Source organism: Ambystoma mexicanum, chromosome 8 (genome assembly GCF_040938575.1).
Source record: "Ambystoma mexicanum isolate Mex_15411 chromosome 8, UKY_AmexF1_1, whole genome shotgun sequence".
Lineage (NCBI taxonomy): Eukaryota > Metazoa > Chordata > Amphibia > Caudata > Ambystomatidae > Ambystoma > Ambystoma mexicanum.
Genome location: NC_090929.1, coordinates 52,764,635 through 52,782,826, shown reverse-complemented (window position 1 = coordinate 52,782,826; position 18,192 = coordinate 52,764,635). Strand labels below are relative to the sequence as shown.

General features: G+C 47.4%; 1 protein-coding gene across 1 annotated transcript in view; it reads right to left on the bottom strand.

Moving 5' to 3' along the window:
* Nucleotides 1-15,506, bottom strand: part of EXOSC2 (exosome component 2) — a 30,984-nt gene extending 15,478 nt beyond the window's left edge. The window contains exons 1-2 of the mRNA XM_069609269.1: nucleotides 15,208-15,506; nucleotides 4,002-4,103 (exon numbers count right to left, since the gene is read on the bottom strand). Coding sequence (XP_069465370.1) covers nucleotides 4,002-4,103; nucleotides 15,208-15,329 — 224 coding nt within the window. The 5' untranslated portion in view covers nucleotides 15,330-15,506. The remainder of the gene's footprint in view (nucleotides 1-4,001; nucleotides 4,104-15,207) is intronic.
* Nucleotides 15,507-18,192: the final 2,686 nt, after the last annotated feature.

The window sequence follows — 18,192 nt, the reverse complement described above, 5'->3', positions numbered from 1 at the left end:
GATGGTGTTGGGAATGGCTGATGGAGATCTAGGACAAAGCAGGGGTGGGCACAGAGGTTATTTGGTTAATTCTTGGGTGAAGAGCCAGGTTTTAAGGTGTTTGCCGAAGGCCCAGTAGGAGCATTCAGCTCTTAAGGTAGCCGGTAGGTTGCTCCACTGTTTTCGCAGCCACGACTGGGAAGATGCTGCCACCATCTGGCGCTTAAATCGTGGTGTGGCAAGGCGGTGTGTATAGGCAGAACGCCTAGGTCTGGTGGAGAGCTTGGCTGTGAATTTGTGAGGTATTTGGGCACCAGCATGTGCATGCATTTATGTGTCATGGCAAGAGCTTTGAATTGGATGCGCTCATGGATGGCTAGCCACTGGGTGTTCCTTCTGGTTGCGGAGATGTGGGATTTTTTTTGTTGGAATATTCAGAGCTGCTCTTAACGTGTTTTGGATCGCTTGTAATTTGTTGATATTCTGTTGTTTGGTGCCAGCATACAACACATTGCAGTAATCCAATCTAGTGCTGCAACTCTCAGGTGACAAAGGCCTGCAGGCAGTAACTAGCTTGGACGTGTAAGCCACGGGGGATGAGTCTAGATAGAAGCAGAGGGGATTTGACCTCCTTGGATAACTTAATGATGTTGCCATCAATGTTAAATGATCAAAGGAGTTGTGTAGTTTGTTGAGTCGGGATTGGGAGCCAATAAGGAGAAGTTTGGTCTTGTCATTTAAGCAAAGCCCATGTAGGGCCATCCAGGCCTGGATGGTTTGGTAGATTTTGTTAAGTGCTTCAGAGTCATATTGTGGGAGCCGGTGAAGGGTAAGAGAATTTGGGTGTCATCTGCGTAGTGTATGCGACACCCAATCGGTCAAAAAGGGGCATTTGTAAATATGTTGTACAAGGTCGGGGAGACGCAGGAGTCTCGGGGTACTCGCAGTTGACTGGTGCAGATGCCGAGAAGGGTGAAAATACTCTCGTAGTTGAGGGGAAGTATTTAGTCCATTGCATTGCTTTGGGTGAGAAGTGAGCTGCAGAGGCTAAGTGATTGCTCAGGATATTATGATCAACTAAATCTAACACGACACTGCAGAGAGGTCTAAAAAGGAGAGCTAGGTTTCATCCATTTGTATTTTAATGGTCTAGTAGAGCGGTTTCCACCACGTGTCTTGAACGAAAGGCAGATTTCGAATCTGGAGGTAGGCTGCCCTATCCAGAATTTTTAAGAGGAAGGGCACTGTGGTTATTGGTCGGTATGCTAGGGTCTAGAAGTGTTTTTTTTGTAATCGCGGGAGAACCCAGGCATCTTTGAGATTAGAGGGGACCGCACCGCTTTCGAAGGATGCATTACTCTTGTGATGAATGGGGTCAATTTGTGTGCATAGTCTTTGATCAGAGAGGCTGGACATGTGTCACCTTGGCATCTTGATGGTTTGAGAGTGGACAGGATTTGTTCTGCATCATTGTTCGAGACTGGTGAGAATTCGAAGAGCAGGTCACATTTGTGAGCGATAGGGCTGGGTGTTTGAGGCTGATTTTTTTGGTTTCGATTTTAGTGTGTAGGAGAGAGATTTTGTCCATGAGGGCTTTTTGAATGGCTGAACACCATTTCTCGTCTTTCATACAACTTTCTTTAGGTGTGACTGGCGACTCGTTCTCTCAAGATGGTGAAGAGTTCCTTGGATTCATATTTAGCATTAGAGATTCTACCATTGTACGTGGTACTTTTAGTAGTAAGGATTTACTATTTTTTTGCAGCTGCAGAGAAGATTGTTCCGTAGTGTTGGGAATTTGTTCCAGTTGGATTCTACTACAAGGCTTTAAGATCAGGTGTTGAGGTGGGCTAGTGGTTTGGATTTGCGTAGGGTAAGGGGTGCTACTTTGTCTATGACTGTTTGGAGGGTTTGATCATACAAGTCTAGTAGGTCTGTGAGGTCTTTGGTTTGCAAGTCATGAAAGGGTGTGATGGGGTGTAGCAGTGGTAGGACGCTGTAGATTGGCGCTGCGTGAGTTTCTGGATAGTACTGCAGGTGCTTGCGGTGGGGTAGTGTCTACTCATGGGTTATTGTCGATATTGAATGTGAATATCCGATCAGTGGGAGTTGGCGGTAATATTGACCTTGCAGTTGAGGTCCACTACCCACCACGGGTACGGCCTTTCGTATGCACGGATGGATGGGATTGTATACGCGATGTGTGTAGCCTAGGGCTGCAATGGTGTTATCCAAGGCCAGGGCGTGGTTGTTGGGGTCATTGAAGCCACGATTAAAGTCTAGTGAGGTATGGGTTTTGGTGGAGATGCTTGTGCTAGTTCTTCCGCAAAGGATGATATAGGACCAGCTGGTCTGTAGATGAGGCGAATGTTCAGAGCGGTAGTGGGTGAAGTAGTCATTTTGAATGACAGTTTGCCTGTGGGGAAGGTGGGATTCAGCGTTTCCCAAATAGTTCTTTGCGATGATGGCTACTCCCCCGCCTTTGCACTTAGGTCCGTCAGTCCTGTAGATGGAATAGTTTTCGGGGATAGCAACGGAGAGTGTCAGGCCTGCATGGAGCCAGGTTTCGGTGATAGCTAAAAGGTCAAGGCCGTTAGTTGTAACCAGATCTGCAATATCTACAGCATGGGCTTGGAGTGATCTAGCATTGATGAGTGCACCTAGGAAAGTGGTGGCTTTCATTTTGTTTGTAGAGGGGTAGGTGGTGCCTGTGTTCAGAGTTTGTGGGGCGAAGACGAGGTTTGCAAGGGTATTGAAATAAAAGCTTACAGCACTGCCTTCTACGGAGTGAAATGCACTGTCTTTTTGTTCAGACAGTTCAAGAGTTGATCATTGGTTTATATTCAGAGTATGCCTTCACAATGAATGTCAAGCGTGTTCATTCACAAACAAACCAGGAACCAAGATTCGCACCAACCAAGGACTGCCATCGTGGAGTATGGTTGGTGGACTTCTTTGAAGAGTCAATACAGAAGTATACACTAATTTCAAGAACTTTCAAAACAAAATGCCCCACGCAACCAAAAGCCATGACCTTTTGCACCCAAATTAGCACCAACCACAAAACAAGCACCACACATTTTCCGGTAAAAAGCAGTATATGCAGTCGGATTGGCTCTACACAATGCACTTCACACCCACACCAACCGTACTAAAGTGTTTCTCCTTAACAGCACCAAAAACAGAACACATGCTACATGCGCAGGCAGCCCTAGAGATGATGGATATGGGGTGCATCGGCCACTTTTACTCCCTAAAAATATGCAAATACTCCCAATAAATACAAACTGCAAACAGCCGTTTAGAACCTTGTGCCCCTGCTTTCAGTCACACAACTCCAGGGATACACTTGAATCATATTAGTTCTTCTAGTATCACAGAAGGAAATTATTATAACTGGCTAATTCAATGAAGTACACATCTTTTAATGTGCATGAAAAACTAGGTGCAAAGAAAGAATTACAAAAACATACGTTTTTACAACTACTAATGGTAATTTGAATTTTTACAGGGAGTCAAAAATAATCACTTCCAAATCTTATCTGAAGCACTGTTTGCTGGACATATCCTATTTATCTTAATATATCACCGGAACAAGAGGCGGGGGAAGCCAGAGTACATGGGAAGATCCATACGAGGGAATGGTGTTTTGGAAGTGGGGTGAGGAAGATTTGGGAGTAGCTCTAAAGACAAGTGTGCAAATAAAGTGCTATAGCTGGCAGCATGCCACGCCACCCACAGAACTAACACCAAGATAACACGAGCTGCCCAGGAACACACTTTATTCCAAAGGTGAAGCCATGATTTGAGCCCAGTCTGTACTAGATGCGGGACCACAGATGGAAATGTGTTAATGTATGGCTCTACAGAAGTGAAATCACAAAATCTGAAATCCATTTTCCCCCACCCTGGACAGAACTCTACAAGTACCAGAATGCAAAATAATGTCAGCAGAACAATAAAGCTTCTCTGGGTTTTGCAACAGTTTCAAACATGCTGTTGCGAATGCAAAGCAGACTCACCTAGTCTTCAACGCTCTAACACATAGAAGCTTGTTGACTCGCTCTACAGCACCAGCCACGGACGCAAGGAGTTTCTCGTCTTCCATGTAAGTTCCATGACCTCTGTAGACAGGACAGAGTTAAAAACTCAAAGGCTGATGTAAACAAGGAAAATGCCCCTCACCCCGTGGTCACAAAGGAATGGCAAAGAATCAAGCGGGTCGATTTAACCCTTGCAGTAGTTATGAATTGCAATTATTGAAGATAATCACGAAGGATGTAAATCTCTACCTCATAGCTGCCCTCTCCTGAGGACTTACCAGGATTGCCATTTTGCTTACTAACCCACCTTGGATGCAGCCACATTATGGGCCCACACAAAGCTGATGCCGGCCTTTACACACCACAGGATCCGCAAAACATAGCTCCCATGGTAAAACCTGACAATATTTTATTGGAGGGGTGTTGTATTGCACCTATTTGCTTTGAGGTGCCACAGGGTTTGGAACGGTGGAGAGATTTGGGAAAATGGAAGGAATTGCCAGGTAGAAATTATTGAGAGCAAGTAGAGTCCTGTGTTTTGGTTTAAGCCAGCAGATTGCTGAAAGCAGAGACCAAGCACTAGACTCGAGGAAACCCATCAATTGTCCTCAGCTGCCTAATGCAGCAGACAGCTGAAATGGGAAACTCGTGAGTGAGGACGGGGTGGTGCAACATGTGAGGTGAACGGACAACAGGAAGACTATCAAACATTGGGTGGTCAGGATCAGGCATAGAGGTGATTGAGCGTGCAGAAATCAGGCCCCTAGAAAAGGCGGTAATGGGTTCCTCTTCAGCCCACTTGTGACGAATGCGAGAACCCCAAGTGGCTTTGTCTGGACATCGAGATGTTCCGCCTATACCTACAGATGCTCATTGAGGACAAACAAGAGGTATCTGGAGGATAGAGGGTGCAGGAATGCCTTCAAATTCAGAATTACAACAAAGGAGAAGGGTTTGGGTACCGCTTCAACTCAGAACCAAGAGTGTCGAAGTGGACACTATTCCGACACTTGTTTTGTCCAGAGAAATACCCTTTTGTTCACCAACTGGTTTTGATTTAACCTCCTGGTATTCAGTCTGTGTACACCAAACATCTAAAAATGGCAGTCGTTGGAGCCTTCCGGTAATCTACATGTAAATGTGCTGTCTTTCGGTTACTTTCTACAGCACTTTTTTTTCACTAAGCTTTTTCGCCTTCACCGACTCCCCTTGTTCTTGAAGTGTTTACTGATCAGTTTCTCTTTGAAATCCAAGGTTCTTTGCTTTAGAAAGCCTCTTCTCTGGTAGTCACCAATTGCACATGACCAAAGTACGGAGAAACCTTCCGTACCAAGCGTTCCTCTCATTTTACTCCTAGACTACTTTCCCTTGTTGTATATGCCTGTTCTACAGTGCCCCTAGTGTTCTATGCGTCTAGGCTCTGCAATCCTTATATGGATATTCCACTTCCACGTTTGTTTCTTCCATATAGTCCAGTGGACTCTTGGGTATCCATTTCTACAATATCTGATTTTGCCTTACACCAAGTACAACAGGCTCACCAGCAGATCAAAGTTCTGATTGCTATATGGCTGCGGTTAAGAGCAATCTGCAGGCGTTGATTCAAAGTGCGTTTTCTAATACCACTATTCTGATCAATCCTCACAACCCAGCAGCCTCACTTGGCCACTCTTTTGCTCCATGTCTCGGTTTACAGCAAGCTCCTGTCCCTGTAATTCACATGGCCACCTGTCTCAACCTCCACAAGGAGCCTGTGGTGTAGCCAGTCTCTGCAAAGTGCTACGTCTGTGCTAGCAATTCATTGTGAACCAGACACGTCTTTCTCGGACCTGAGGGATAACCCTGCACTCTTGACACCCAAGTAGCAACAACAGAAGCTTAAGAGTAGCAAGCTTTAGTTCTGGTCAACTCAGCTATTCTGTTGAGCCATGGCATAGATGTCACAGCAGTTGAAGGTTGTTGAAGAGAATTTTCATTTCTGTGCTAATTCCCTTCAACCTTAGAAACCCCCTGCTCTTTTGCTGGATTTTAGGACTTTTTTTATTTTAACCCTTGAGGTGAGCGAGTCTCACGTGTTTTGATCTGATTTTGGATTTTATATTTCCTTTGTTTTTGGAGTTTGACAAACTCCACAAGGATCTACTTTTTGTATGGTGACAGCACTTTCAGGGCAGCGCCAGAGAAATACTTTAGATTTATCTTACTGTTTAAATGCCTTTTCTTGAGAACTACTGTTCCCAAGAATAGTAAATTAAAACTGACTTGACGTACCTTTTCTCTTTGTAGGTCCAGCACACCCCATCTTATGTGGAGTGCTGGGGGGTTACTCAGTAGCCCCTTTTCCTACTTACTCATGTAACATTTTGTATGTTACCCTCACTACTTTAAATGGCTGATGGCAGTGGTTTAATTTCCCTACCATTGTGCTTTTCTACCGCACGCTGAATCCTCAGCTGCAGTATTACCCATGTGTGACCATTTTGTTAAAATGGCCCTGGTTTTCTTTTTACACCATTCTCTTTTTTTTTTGGGTCTTTCTTGGGTTTTACTCTACGCGCCAAACCAGGTTTAACCCCTTTAATTTTTTCTTTGGCAGGCTTCAGTACTGAAACCCTCCTCTGGCTCCATTGTGTCTGGAAGCGAGGGAGGTGCCCGAAACTCCCCGGTCCTTCGTCTTCAGGGAAACCTGAATGCATGCAGTCCTAATTGGATGGCTGTCTTTGCAAGACAGTCAGCTAGGCTGTGCATGAATGGGAGAAACCTGCTTAAAAGAGGTTTTGGGACTGAAGACGGGGTCGACATTGGGAAGGACATCCCGACGAAGAAACCATGAACAAAGCTTGCTGCATCCTCCTGGACCGTTGAACTGCCCAGCAAAGCCCTGCTGCTGCGCTGAAACTCCTTTTTCTAAATCGACAAGGGAAATGCTGGAAGGGATGACGACTTCCCTTGGGTTAGTGGGACCAACTAACCATGACAAACTTTTCTGGAAGACCTACCCCATCTGGCTGTACTTCTTTGCTGCTGCAGGAACCAAGTGCCAGGGGTTGAAAATCCATAGTCGAGTGCAACGTCTGTAAGCCGGCCAAAAGCCCCAGGAGTCTCCCCAGGACACACACGAAGCAGGATGACCAAAGCTCGAGTCACCTCATCAGAGTGCTGGGCTCAGAGTGAAGGAAGCCCACAAACGGTGTAGATCTGCGGTAGTGCTATTTACCGAGCACTGAAACTGTGACGTGCCACTGATCCGAAAAGAGCACTGCCGTCGACAATTGAATTGCTGCCGCAGGAGTGCCCAGGCACCCTCCCTCTTGTCCCCACGACTGAGGCCCAGAACACAGGATCTGCATCACTGCAACCAGACAGAAGCCAGCTGGACCCTCTTCTAACCAAAAGGTACTGCTCTGACTTGGGGTACTTACCTCAGGGTCTATCTTTCTCTTCTCAGTTGAGACTTGCAGTATCAGCGTTTTCTAGAGTTGATCTCCGCTCTAACTTTCACAAGTCTAACAGCTTGTAACCCCCACAGTGATTTTTTTCTTCAACAAACTTTGTGCAAGACTTTCTATCTAAGCAGTACCTAAGCTCCATAGATGCATCTCCAATTGACTTTGGCTGTCCTGGCTCCTTGCAGACTCTTCCATTCCATTTGACTTTGATCCTTACTGTCCCTCATATGTGATGCATTGGTTTTAAACGAATATTGCTGGGAAAGGTTTTTATCTAGACTTCATTGCAAGATTTAAAGTGCTCATATGCTCTGAGAACATGTTTAACCTTTTTCCTTCCTTTAACCTTTTCTTTCTACCACCCTCAGAATTTACAAAATGCATAAGTGATCTATGCATGCCATTACTGTCCTAGTTAGGGAAGTCAACTCAGGGTGTAGGAAGCATCTCTATAGGGCATCTACTTTGTGTTGATTCTGAGAAAGTATATTTGATGGCTACCTATATAGCCCTTTTTAAAAAATGTTTATTTAAAAACAACTGTTAATTTTAACTAGAAACCTTGAGTGTAAGTGTTATTTGGATACTTTTATTGGTGGATTTAATTGCTACAGCTCACATTTACCCCTCTTGAGATACGTCTGCTGCTCAGTCACACTACCAACTTGCGTAGTACAGACCTATACACCAATAGGTGGGTTACCTAATACCAAGAGGACATGGGTGGTGTAGTCTCCCACAGGGTTAAATCAATTATTGCCTAACAAAAGGTTTGACTAGTCACATTGAGGCACTTTCTAAATGTTGAGACCATTCAAAAGCAGAGCAACTGGAAGTTTGTTCTACATGTTTTGCTCCCGCTAGTGATCTGCCACATTGTGTGCAGAGCTTAGCATGATAGAAGGTGAAATGGTGCCGATTTGGTGTTGGTTACTCAAGTCAGATTCTGAAGATGGGAGGTTTCCAAACAGCTCAACATTCTTATCAGAACCGTTTGGAATACACATACAGGACTTAAGTGAAAACTTACCTAGAAGCAACAGAGCACTGTAGAAAGAGGACACACCCACATGTTTACAAGTACGGGGTTGCAGAGGAGTTGGAATGGGCAGGGAAAGTAGGTGAGGTACACAAATAGTCTTAGCAATTGCCAAGTTTTTTTTTTTGAAGATTAGGGCCTTCAGATTCTTCCTGAAGTGCGAGAAGGGTGGGGGGGGGGGGAGCAGGTGGCATTCTCATCTGAGTTGCTAATGTTAGGAGACAGGGAGCATACTGGAAAAAGGCCAGTATCCTCTTCCAGTCACCCCCTTTCAGGGCTTTGTTTCCAACTTGGAGATATAGCTTCTGGTGGCGCCAGCCTCCTGAGGGGGTGAGTTTCTTAGCCAAGCAGAAGAAAGGTTTGGTTGCAACTGAGGTCTTGGATGTGGTTGTTTACACTTAGACCATAAGGTATGCTGAATGTCAGGGTACAAAGTATCTAGGACTCCTGCGAGTAGGGTGTTACTGCAGTCCAATCATCATTTAGCACCCTTGGAGGGATGGACAGGATAGTTTGAGTTGTATACCATATAGGGTTTAGTTTTCAATGTAGACGTTTTAGTTGTACCAACTCATGGTTAAACCTTTTTTTGCCTTTTTAAAGACCAGTTTAAATATTTGGTCTTGTGGCTGCCAACAAGTCCCAGCTCTCTCAATTTTATTTGCAGTTTTAAATTCAGATGGGGCAATTCTTATTTATGGAGTTCTGTGGGGAGGGAGGTTCTTGCCCTTCATATTGGTCAGACAGAATTTAAGTAGTCTTCAAGATGTGCACTACCACCGGGAAATGATACTTAAACTCTCGGTGAGTCAAAAATGAAGTGATGGGAGAACCGAGTTGATGAGGGACTATGCCACGGTAGGAGATTTCAACTTGAAATTCTTACCCCAGCTCCGAGATTATTGAACAGTTCGATCATTAACCCAGCTCCGAGGTTATTGAACAGTTTGATCATAAACAAGACTGCTCTCCTCCCATTCGTTCAATGGCGATGGGGGTCAGAATAGGGAAGAGGGAGGCACGCAGTGTCGTTCAGTGGCACGTTAAAGTATATGAGCTCCAGAGTGTTTGTCTTGATCTGCTCGTTTAGTGAGCCATAAACGGAAACCACAAGTAAAAAATGGTATATAAATAGCCTGCACCATTTAGAACAAGTTACTTTGGTGATCCTCCAGATAACGCAGCCCCTGTGGCAGGGTTGCCACGAATAAGGACTGCAGTGGGATAAAACAGTTTTGTTTCTTATCCAAGCACTTGCATGAAAAAAAAAAAAAAAAAAAAAAAACAATTGCAGGCATACACTAAGCCAGTTCCGACTGTTGTTGGAGGCTGCATCGAAACAGGCTTGGATGTGGACTTTTCTTGGAGAAGACAGTCTGTATTGCCTTTTGAGCAGGCAGCAGGCCAGTTTGTCAGATGATGCGCCCGGGGCCCTTCACTTGCTCTCAGCCGCCCTGCACTTGTGTTTCAGGGCAGCACGGTCGAAGTCATACCAAGAGTTGCACTTGGAGATAGGCTTCAGACAGATTCTCATGGTAGGGGCAAGGATGTCTAGAAATGCAGGTTAGAGAGGGCTGTGTCAAAGTGTGACTCAGCCGCAGGAGTAGAGAAAGTAGAGGCAAAGGCATCCACTGACATTCGCTTCCTGGGCCGAATGACTGAGAAGGAAGGTGGCAGTGCTGGGGTAGGCATTGCATGTGGGACATGCATCAGGCGGGGGAGAGCACAAAGTGGTCCGTACACGAGAAAGGAGTGGTGAGAGGGATAAAGAGGAGGATGCCTGAGGAAATGAGAGCATCCAAGGTGTAGCCACCAGAGTGTGTAGGACCAGAGGGAAGAATGGTAAGAGTGAGTCGAAATGGTTGTAAAAGAGCCCAGAGGAGGGGTTAGAAGCATCCAGGTAGATGTCTAGGTCTCAGAGTTGAAGCCGAGAGGCAGAGGCAAGGAGAGAAGAGGCCAGCCCATTCAGAGAGGAAGAGGGAGGCCTGGCCAGGTAGCCTGTAGACTGGCCACAGCCAGAGGGTAGGAAAGTTCGGGAACCACTCTGGAAATATCAGGGCCACTACACCTCCAGGGAAGCAGGTTCTGGGCTTAGAGAGGATCTTGTAGCCCTCCGGAAGGAGAGGGTCAAAACGTGTGACAGAGCTGGCCATAAATCATGTCTCAGTGAGAACGAGGACATCCAGGTCAAGGTCTTCAAGGAGGTGGCAGATGTCAGAAGTGTGACAGCAGAGCGAGTTGTGTAGCAACGTGGAGCAGTTTGCCAAATTGTAAGGGTGTGGAACAGGAGGGAGGTACACCTAGGAGAGGTTGTAGAGGGGTCCTAGAGTGGGCACAGGCGATAGAGGTGGGGTGGGGGTCAGAGAGGTGTTGGGAGGTGAAGAGAGGAAGTTTATAAGACGTGGGAAGCCCCTATCGAAGGAGGAGACTGGGCCGAGGGCCCTGGACCAAGTCGGTCCCATTCAGATAGACAAGGATGGTTTTGGAGGAATGGAAGGAGGCCTAGAGGACCTCCTACCAGGTGCCAACATTAATGGGGGGTGAGGAGATGGAGAGAACAAAGACCATATGAGGGGTACATAGGTCAGGAGAGGGAACAACAAAGGATGTCAGCGAGTCTGCAGGCAGCAATGATGTAGATCAGTGATAGGGATGCCTGGGTTGGTTATCCAGATATCCCTCTTGAACATTTTCCTTCCAGGCTTGGTAAAAGGGATAGGATAGTCGTTAAAGATGGGAGAAATGGAGAGCACCATAGTGGGAGGAAAGAGAAGCACAGCCCAGTGCCACACACCACAGGATGCGCAGGAGGAGTCACAGGGGAACACAACAGAAGGGAAGCAAAAACAAGAAGGGAAGAAAAAACAAGGCGGCAGGCCAGGCATACAACAAGGAGAGCGAGGCACGGTAACAGCAGTGACCAGTGGAATAGGGACCTAGAGTGGGAGAGAGCCTAATGGAACAGCAGAGGCCCAGTAATTATAACTGCACCAACAGTAACAGAAGCATACAGTAATACAGAAGCAACAGTGTCACAGCAGTAGGAAACTTGGGGTGGGGGCGGATGGACCTAGAGCAAGCAGTTAGCAACAGCAGACTAGGGACACAGTAAGGAGTCAGAAGACACAAAGTACGGTTTACTGCAAGGAAGGAGGATGGCCTAGATTGCACAGAGACAGAACGGTTAAGTCAGGCATATAGGCAGAGGCACGCAAAAAGGCTGGGCAGTTCAGTAGAGCGCAGTAGTGGCTGCTCTCACTGTCCGTACCGTACATTACGGTCACTGCTCGTCGTCGACTGCGCAGTGTACTCCCACTCAGCGATGCCGCCCCCTTTGTCGCCAAACTCCTGTAGCACACAACGCTGTGGCCTTGACGGGCTCATATTTTTCCAATGAGGGCCCGATCCGCGTGGACATCAAACGGCCAATGTCTCCTGTAGTCCTGGGGCGCACAACACTGCAGCCTTGTCCTGTTGAAACTGGTTAATTCTCAGCATAGGCACAAATGACCATCGCCTCTCCAGGTTTCTTCTGCTTTTATATGCACGCAGTTCGATATGTTGACCCTTTTCCTTGTAGTTTGATGAAGCAGAGGGTTTTTAACACCCGAGTAGCAATTCAGTTTTTGGTTCTTGTTCAATGTCCGATGTTACCATTATCCAAGCAATGAAAAAGAGGTACGGGCGCCACTCTGCGAGAATGAACACTGCTTAATGACCATGTGAAGCTGCCCACTCGAGAGTCTGCAGCCAAAATGTAGCTCACTGTTCCTTTCACAAAGAAGGAATATCCATTTGCAGATCAGTCTTTGTCCCGCACTCCAAAATGCTAGGCAATCCTCCTTTGAGCACAATGAGCAAGTGGTCCACGTAACATCGAGAGTTGTTTAAGTGCAGTTAGATGAAAATCACGTATTGTAAAGATTAACTGAGGATTTTACGCTCATGATTTCTTTGGACTGATTTTGTTGAGACCACTTCAAAAAGGGACAGCCTAGCACCAAAGCCTGTTGTGGGATTACCATTTTATAAGCCTACACAAATGAAGTTTAATAACGTTCATACCCATTGAAATTTGGATTAAATTCACTTTTTCACACAAGTGAACTCAGATAACAGAAAACTGTTTTATCCCAGTGGAAACCAAAGCTATTCACAGTCAGAGTTACAACTTTCCGTCTTCGAATTGACTAGTCCTGCCTCAAATTAATATCTCCCAGTATCAGTATCGCTTCCACGTGGATTGGACGCTCACTGAAAGGCCTGAACGTTCAAACCAGAAGTTTACCCAAAGGCGAAAAGCTGCCAGGGTTATCATACCGGTATTCTTGCCAGACTTCTTCACAGGATTGTATGAAATGGGGTCTTGGTGAATTCTGGGTAGCCCTTTGTTAATGATCCCTTTATAATCGGCTAGAACAAGGTAGCATCACTGTCAGCAACCAACGTGCTAGTGACTCCCGGGCAGTAAATATTAAATCCCACAACAGTTTGTTATACTGCCTATGGAACAGCCTCCCTGCCACTCTAAACCTTGAGGAGAACCATCCCCGGAAGCACCTCAAGACCTTCCCCTTTGCTTCTGCCTTTGCGCCCCCTTTCCCCTGCTGATCTGTTCTCGCTTGGTACTGTACAACTGGTCACCCTCCCGCACTGCCTCCGGGCCACTCCTTGCACTGGGGTCTCCATCTGTACCAAAACAGCCACTCCCCTTTCTGCTTCCTGCACTTATCAGACCTACCCTGTCTGCTGCCTTAAACCCAGCACTTGCCAATTTCTAGCTTCACTACCACTGTCTGTTGCCTTAATTAATCATCATTTATCTTTCTCCTTTTCTCTGCAGTTTCCACTTGTCCCCCTTCCATGCACCCCCCCCCCTCTCGCATGCACTTGCGCGTTCTGTCGCTGGGCCTAATAAGATCCTTTTGTTCTCCCTGCCCCCCCGCCTTGTCGCGCTCTGAAACATTTGTACGAGCGCAATAGAAACAAATATAAATATGTTAGGCATGTTAATGCGTTTTTCTGACCCTCGATGGATTAAAAATTCCTCAGAATTCAGTTGGTTCAGAGTTGACCTTGCCCTTTATAGAGATGTGACTGGTCCTTGATCGGTGTAGGACACATTTAACCAATTTAGGGCGGGTCTAGTGATCTATAGTTTGACGCCATAATGTAGTGCCCTGGATTTAAATTAGGCAAGCCTTAGTGGGATCCCAGTTAGTATCAGTTATCTATGTTTAGATTTGCAGGTGTTTGAAATGGCTATGAGCATTTTAGCTCCTGGATAGGAGCTAGAAGAACCCGTTAGAGATGAACAGCTACTAGCAGCTCATTTTGGCTTGCCCAAGCCTACTGGTTGCATTCAAATATACCTATCTGACATGGCGACATACATCTTGGTATTGTTTATGTGGGTTAAGTGCTCAGTTGTAAGCCAACTACATATTCAAAGCTATCGTCCAGCCCCAAGAAGTTATAGTTGATTTGTTGCACACTATGTACAAGCGCCTTATGCATCAAGGAAAACGTGAAGCAGATGTAGTGGCTGCGTTATAAAATAGTGGCAAAGACAGATGAAGACCAAATTAGAGGTAGCAGCAAGGCGAACATCTGACAGAAAAGGAAATTGAAACAAAAAGGGAAATAATTTTGAAGAGAATTTAAAAAGTGAAAAAAGTTATGGCAAGAGAGGATGTAACAGAAACCGTGAGCAATAGTGTACAAGACATGCAATACAGCAATAGTAAGAGGTTCATGGAGTACTTTTGTGTGCCTATTCTACAGTTGTGCGGTGGGAGCAAGCTCCCGGGTCACGTTGAGTAGTTTCTGGACAGAGGGGAAATGACACCCAGGAGCTACTTCCAGCTCCCGATCCATGAACTCCAATTTCGTTCCGCCTTTGCATTTTGTTAGCTAAACTACAGGTGCCCTTAGCGTTTTCACGCATCTCCACTGAAAAGTAATTTGTGTCGAGTTTACGGCTACAGAAGTATGTGGGAAGGCTATGACACGTAGTACTCGGATAAGAATTGATCTATGGTTTTGAAATTAGAGTTTAGCTCAGACCAATATTATCTATTTGATGCATATTTTAACGGTGGTGCTCTTTTGGAGAATGGTTCTAGTTTTAAACGGTGGTCTCACCGTAGTACCTGGTTACAGCAGCACTGCTTAATCCTTCTGCATATAAGATCACAGTTAGTCTCTGGACCACGAAGCCGCTGAACATTTCCTACAGACGTCACTTCTTATATGCGACTGATACAGAGCTCGCCATTAAGGTTTGTTGAACAGGAGCAACAGGCACCTGGCAGACTTCGGGGGCACCTTAGAGGCGTCCACTTGCCCGGCACCGGTTGCCTAGAGAGTGGACAGTTTCTCCTGGTAGCTGTCGGTTTCCTAAGCTCGCCTAAGCTAGAACCAGGAGCCAAAAGGTGCCAGATCCAATAGCTGGATGCAGGACCCCCCACCCCCGGGGTTACTGCACCCCGGTCCCTGCCCTGGACACCTAGTAAGGCCGCCTCCCTGCCTGCATCACCCCACCCCGCCATTCCCAGTACACTACCAAGCAATCATGGGTTGCAATGGTGCTGCTCCAACGCTGAAGGGCCCGGCCCTCTCCCCTGCGGGTCTCCGGCGCTGGAGACTGGAAAGCGCTTCCCCCTCCCCCCTCTCCCCTCTCGGGACCGCCCCGCACCTCATGAAGCCGGTGTCGGTGGTGATGGTGTCCCCGGGCGTCACCAGGTGCCGGCTGCTGTCCAGGGACAGAGCCTCGGGCACTCTGCGCCGGGCCGTGGGAAGGCGCACCTCCACCGCCATGGAGCCCCGCTCCGTGACAGCGCTGCAGACTCCTCCTGAGGCACCGGCTACCGCCGCAGCCCAACTTCCGGTGCCTTGAAACACGCCGCGCAAACTAAAGCGCGCCGCCCACGCTCTATGACATCACTTCCGCCAGCAGCTGTACGCCCTGGAAGAAGAAGCCTTTCCGCCAGTACTGCTCGACTTCCCGACGCGAACATCACTTCCGGGGCTAGCTTTCCCGCCAAAATCGAGGCGAGGCGAGGCGAGTAGCGGGGCGGGAAGGACCGGACTGTGTGTGGAACGTGACGGACGCGGGCGCCGCGGGGCTCGGGCACCCCCGGGAAACGTGACTCCCCTCCCGGTGGCACAGTTTGCGCACAGTAGGTCGACTGTTAGCATCCACATATATATGCGCAGTGCTGGAAATGGGAAACATGTGGTGGGGGATGCCTCAAGGTCCGGATCGGGGCGGGGCTGGCACTTGACCTCCTGCCAATGGAAATGTCCAAAATAATAGTTGAAAACAGCACAGTTTCTTTATATATCAATTCCACTTTAAACCATGCTGGGGCTGCACAGATGCTCAGGAGTCATACGTAGTATAGGGGGTCTTTCTAGGGACTTTAGGTTACAGGTAAGTACACAGGGATAAGTAGGGCAAACATAAGACAAGTCTATGTGGTATAGTCAATCGTGGACCTCCTCACGCTCATACTCAAGTGTCGCCCTTTTCATGCACGCATACCAGAAAGGAGAGGCGGCACAAGGAGCTGGGGTGCAACACGTCTTTATTCTTAAAGATCCGGCATTAGACTAACCTCTAGGCGGTAACCCCGCCCTTCAACATACGCGGGTCGCAGCCCGCGGATCAAACATAAACAGAGGACTGTCGTCCTTAGATAAGGAAGTGAGGACATCACATCCCCCCGTTACTAAACCTCAAGTCCAGCTCAGCTCATCTCCTCAATGAGGCGGTGGGGCTTTTTCCTCGTCCTGGTTGGTCGACCTTCTATTCTTGTCGAAAGATCTGTCCATGTCTCAGGATTCACTTCTCCCTCGGAGTCTTCTCTATCTCCTTCATATGGAGCATCCCATGGATTAAGCTCATCACTCAGGTTTGTGTCACCTAAGGCTGGGGCTCTCGATACTCGTCGGAAGTGGGAAGAGTTCCTTGTGATGGTTCTGCGGTCTCCTTCCGCGGTGATGAGTGATCCTTTCCTGCGGATGACGATGAGAGGCTCCTCGCTGAATGGGGCTACGTTTTTTCGAGGCTGGGGCTGGCGGACTATGACCATGTCTCCTGGCGCCAAATCATTTGTCTTGGCTTGTCGTTTTGTGTCCGCGGCCCTTTTCATGGTTTCCTTCATGTGTGTATCCTTCACCCTCATTTCTGCATCCCTTGCATAGTGGTCTTCCTCAATGGCTACGTGTGGTATTCTTGTTCTTATTGTTCGCCCAAACATCACTTCTGAAGGTGTTTTCCCCGTGGTGCTGTGTGGCGTATTTCTGTAGTCTCGCATGAGTTGGTATAACAGTTTTTCCACAGGTTCGCCCGTGATGCGAGCAATTTGTGTGGTGCGTTTGATGTTGCTCATGAACCGTTCGATGGTCCCATTGGCTTGTGGCCATAGAGGTGTTACTTTTCTGTGTCTGAAACCCATGTATTCGGCAAATCTTTGGAAGTCCTGGCCTGTGAATGGAGGTCCATTGTCAGATTTGACTACTTTGGGTACTCCGTACGTTGCGAACATCCGATCTAGGAGTGGTATGGTGTGGTGTGCAGATGTTGATGGGACGATCTGTAGATCGGGGTATCTTGAGTACTCGTCTACTGCCACCAGGATGTATTCCCCTCCTTCCATGGGCCCAAAGTGATCGATGGCTATTTCTTCCCATGCCCCTTCAGGTAGTGCGGTCATGTTTAGAGGTTCTGGGGAGGTGTGTGGCTTCACGAGAGCACAGGTGGGGCAGTCTTGTAGCAGTTCTTCTACTGCGGTATCTAGCTGTGGGAACCATATTTTCTGCCTCAGCATCCTTTTGGTGGACACAATTCCTCGATGTCCTTCGTGGGCAAGTTCGAGTATCATCTGGAGCAGACTGCGCGGTATCACTAGCTTTGTTCCTTTTAGCAGCATCCCTTCGTCGGATTTTGCCAGTTCTTCCTTCACAGCTAGGAAACAGGTGAGATCCCGCTTGACATCCTCGTTCATGTTTTCTCGAATTTGCTTGGCATGCTTCCATCGCCCTGTCTCTAGGCATCGGAGGATGGTTTGTATCCCTTGATCCGTGTTTGATTCACTGATGATGCGATCCATGTCCAGACCTTGCGGTGTGTTGCTGTGAATGACATATCTTATGTACTGGTCAGCTATGGATGGTTCTGGTCCACACGCGTCCTTCGGGTGTCTCGAGAGGAAGTCGGCAGGGTTCTGTTCTTTTCCGGGTCTGTGAGTGATGGAGAATTGATAGTCCTGTAGCCGGAGGGCCCATCGGGCAATGCGTGGTGGCATTTTAGCTTGAGGGTTGCCATAAATGAAGATGAGGGCTTGGTGGTCCGTTACGAAAGGCTTTCGGTATAGGAACAAATGGAAGTGTTCACAGGCCCACACCACGGCCAGGCCCTCTTTCTCTGCCTGGGAGTAGGCTTGCTCGGTCTTGGAGAGGCTTCGGCTGGCATAAGATATGATATGTTTCTTGTTTTCTTCTCGGTCATCGAGTTGTGTCAGGATGGCGCCTAGGCCTACTGGACTGGCGTCGACAATGAGTTCTGTCGTTCTTTTGGGGTCGAAGTATGCCATATTCTGGGCGTCGGATATGCGATCTTTAATCGTTTGGAATGCTTCCTGGCACTGAGGGGACCATGTAAACTCTGTGTTGAGTT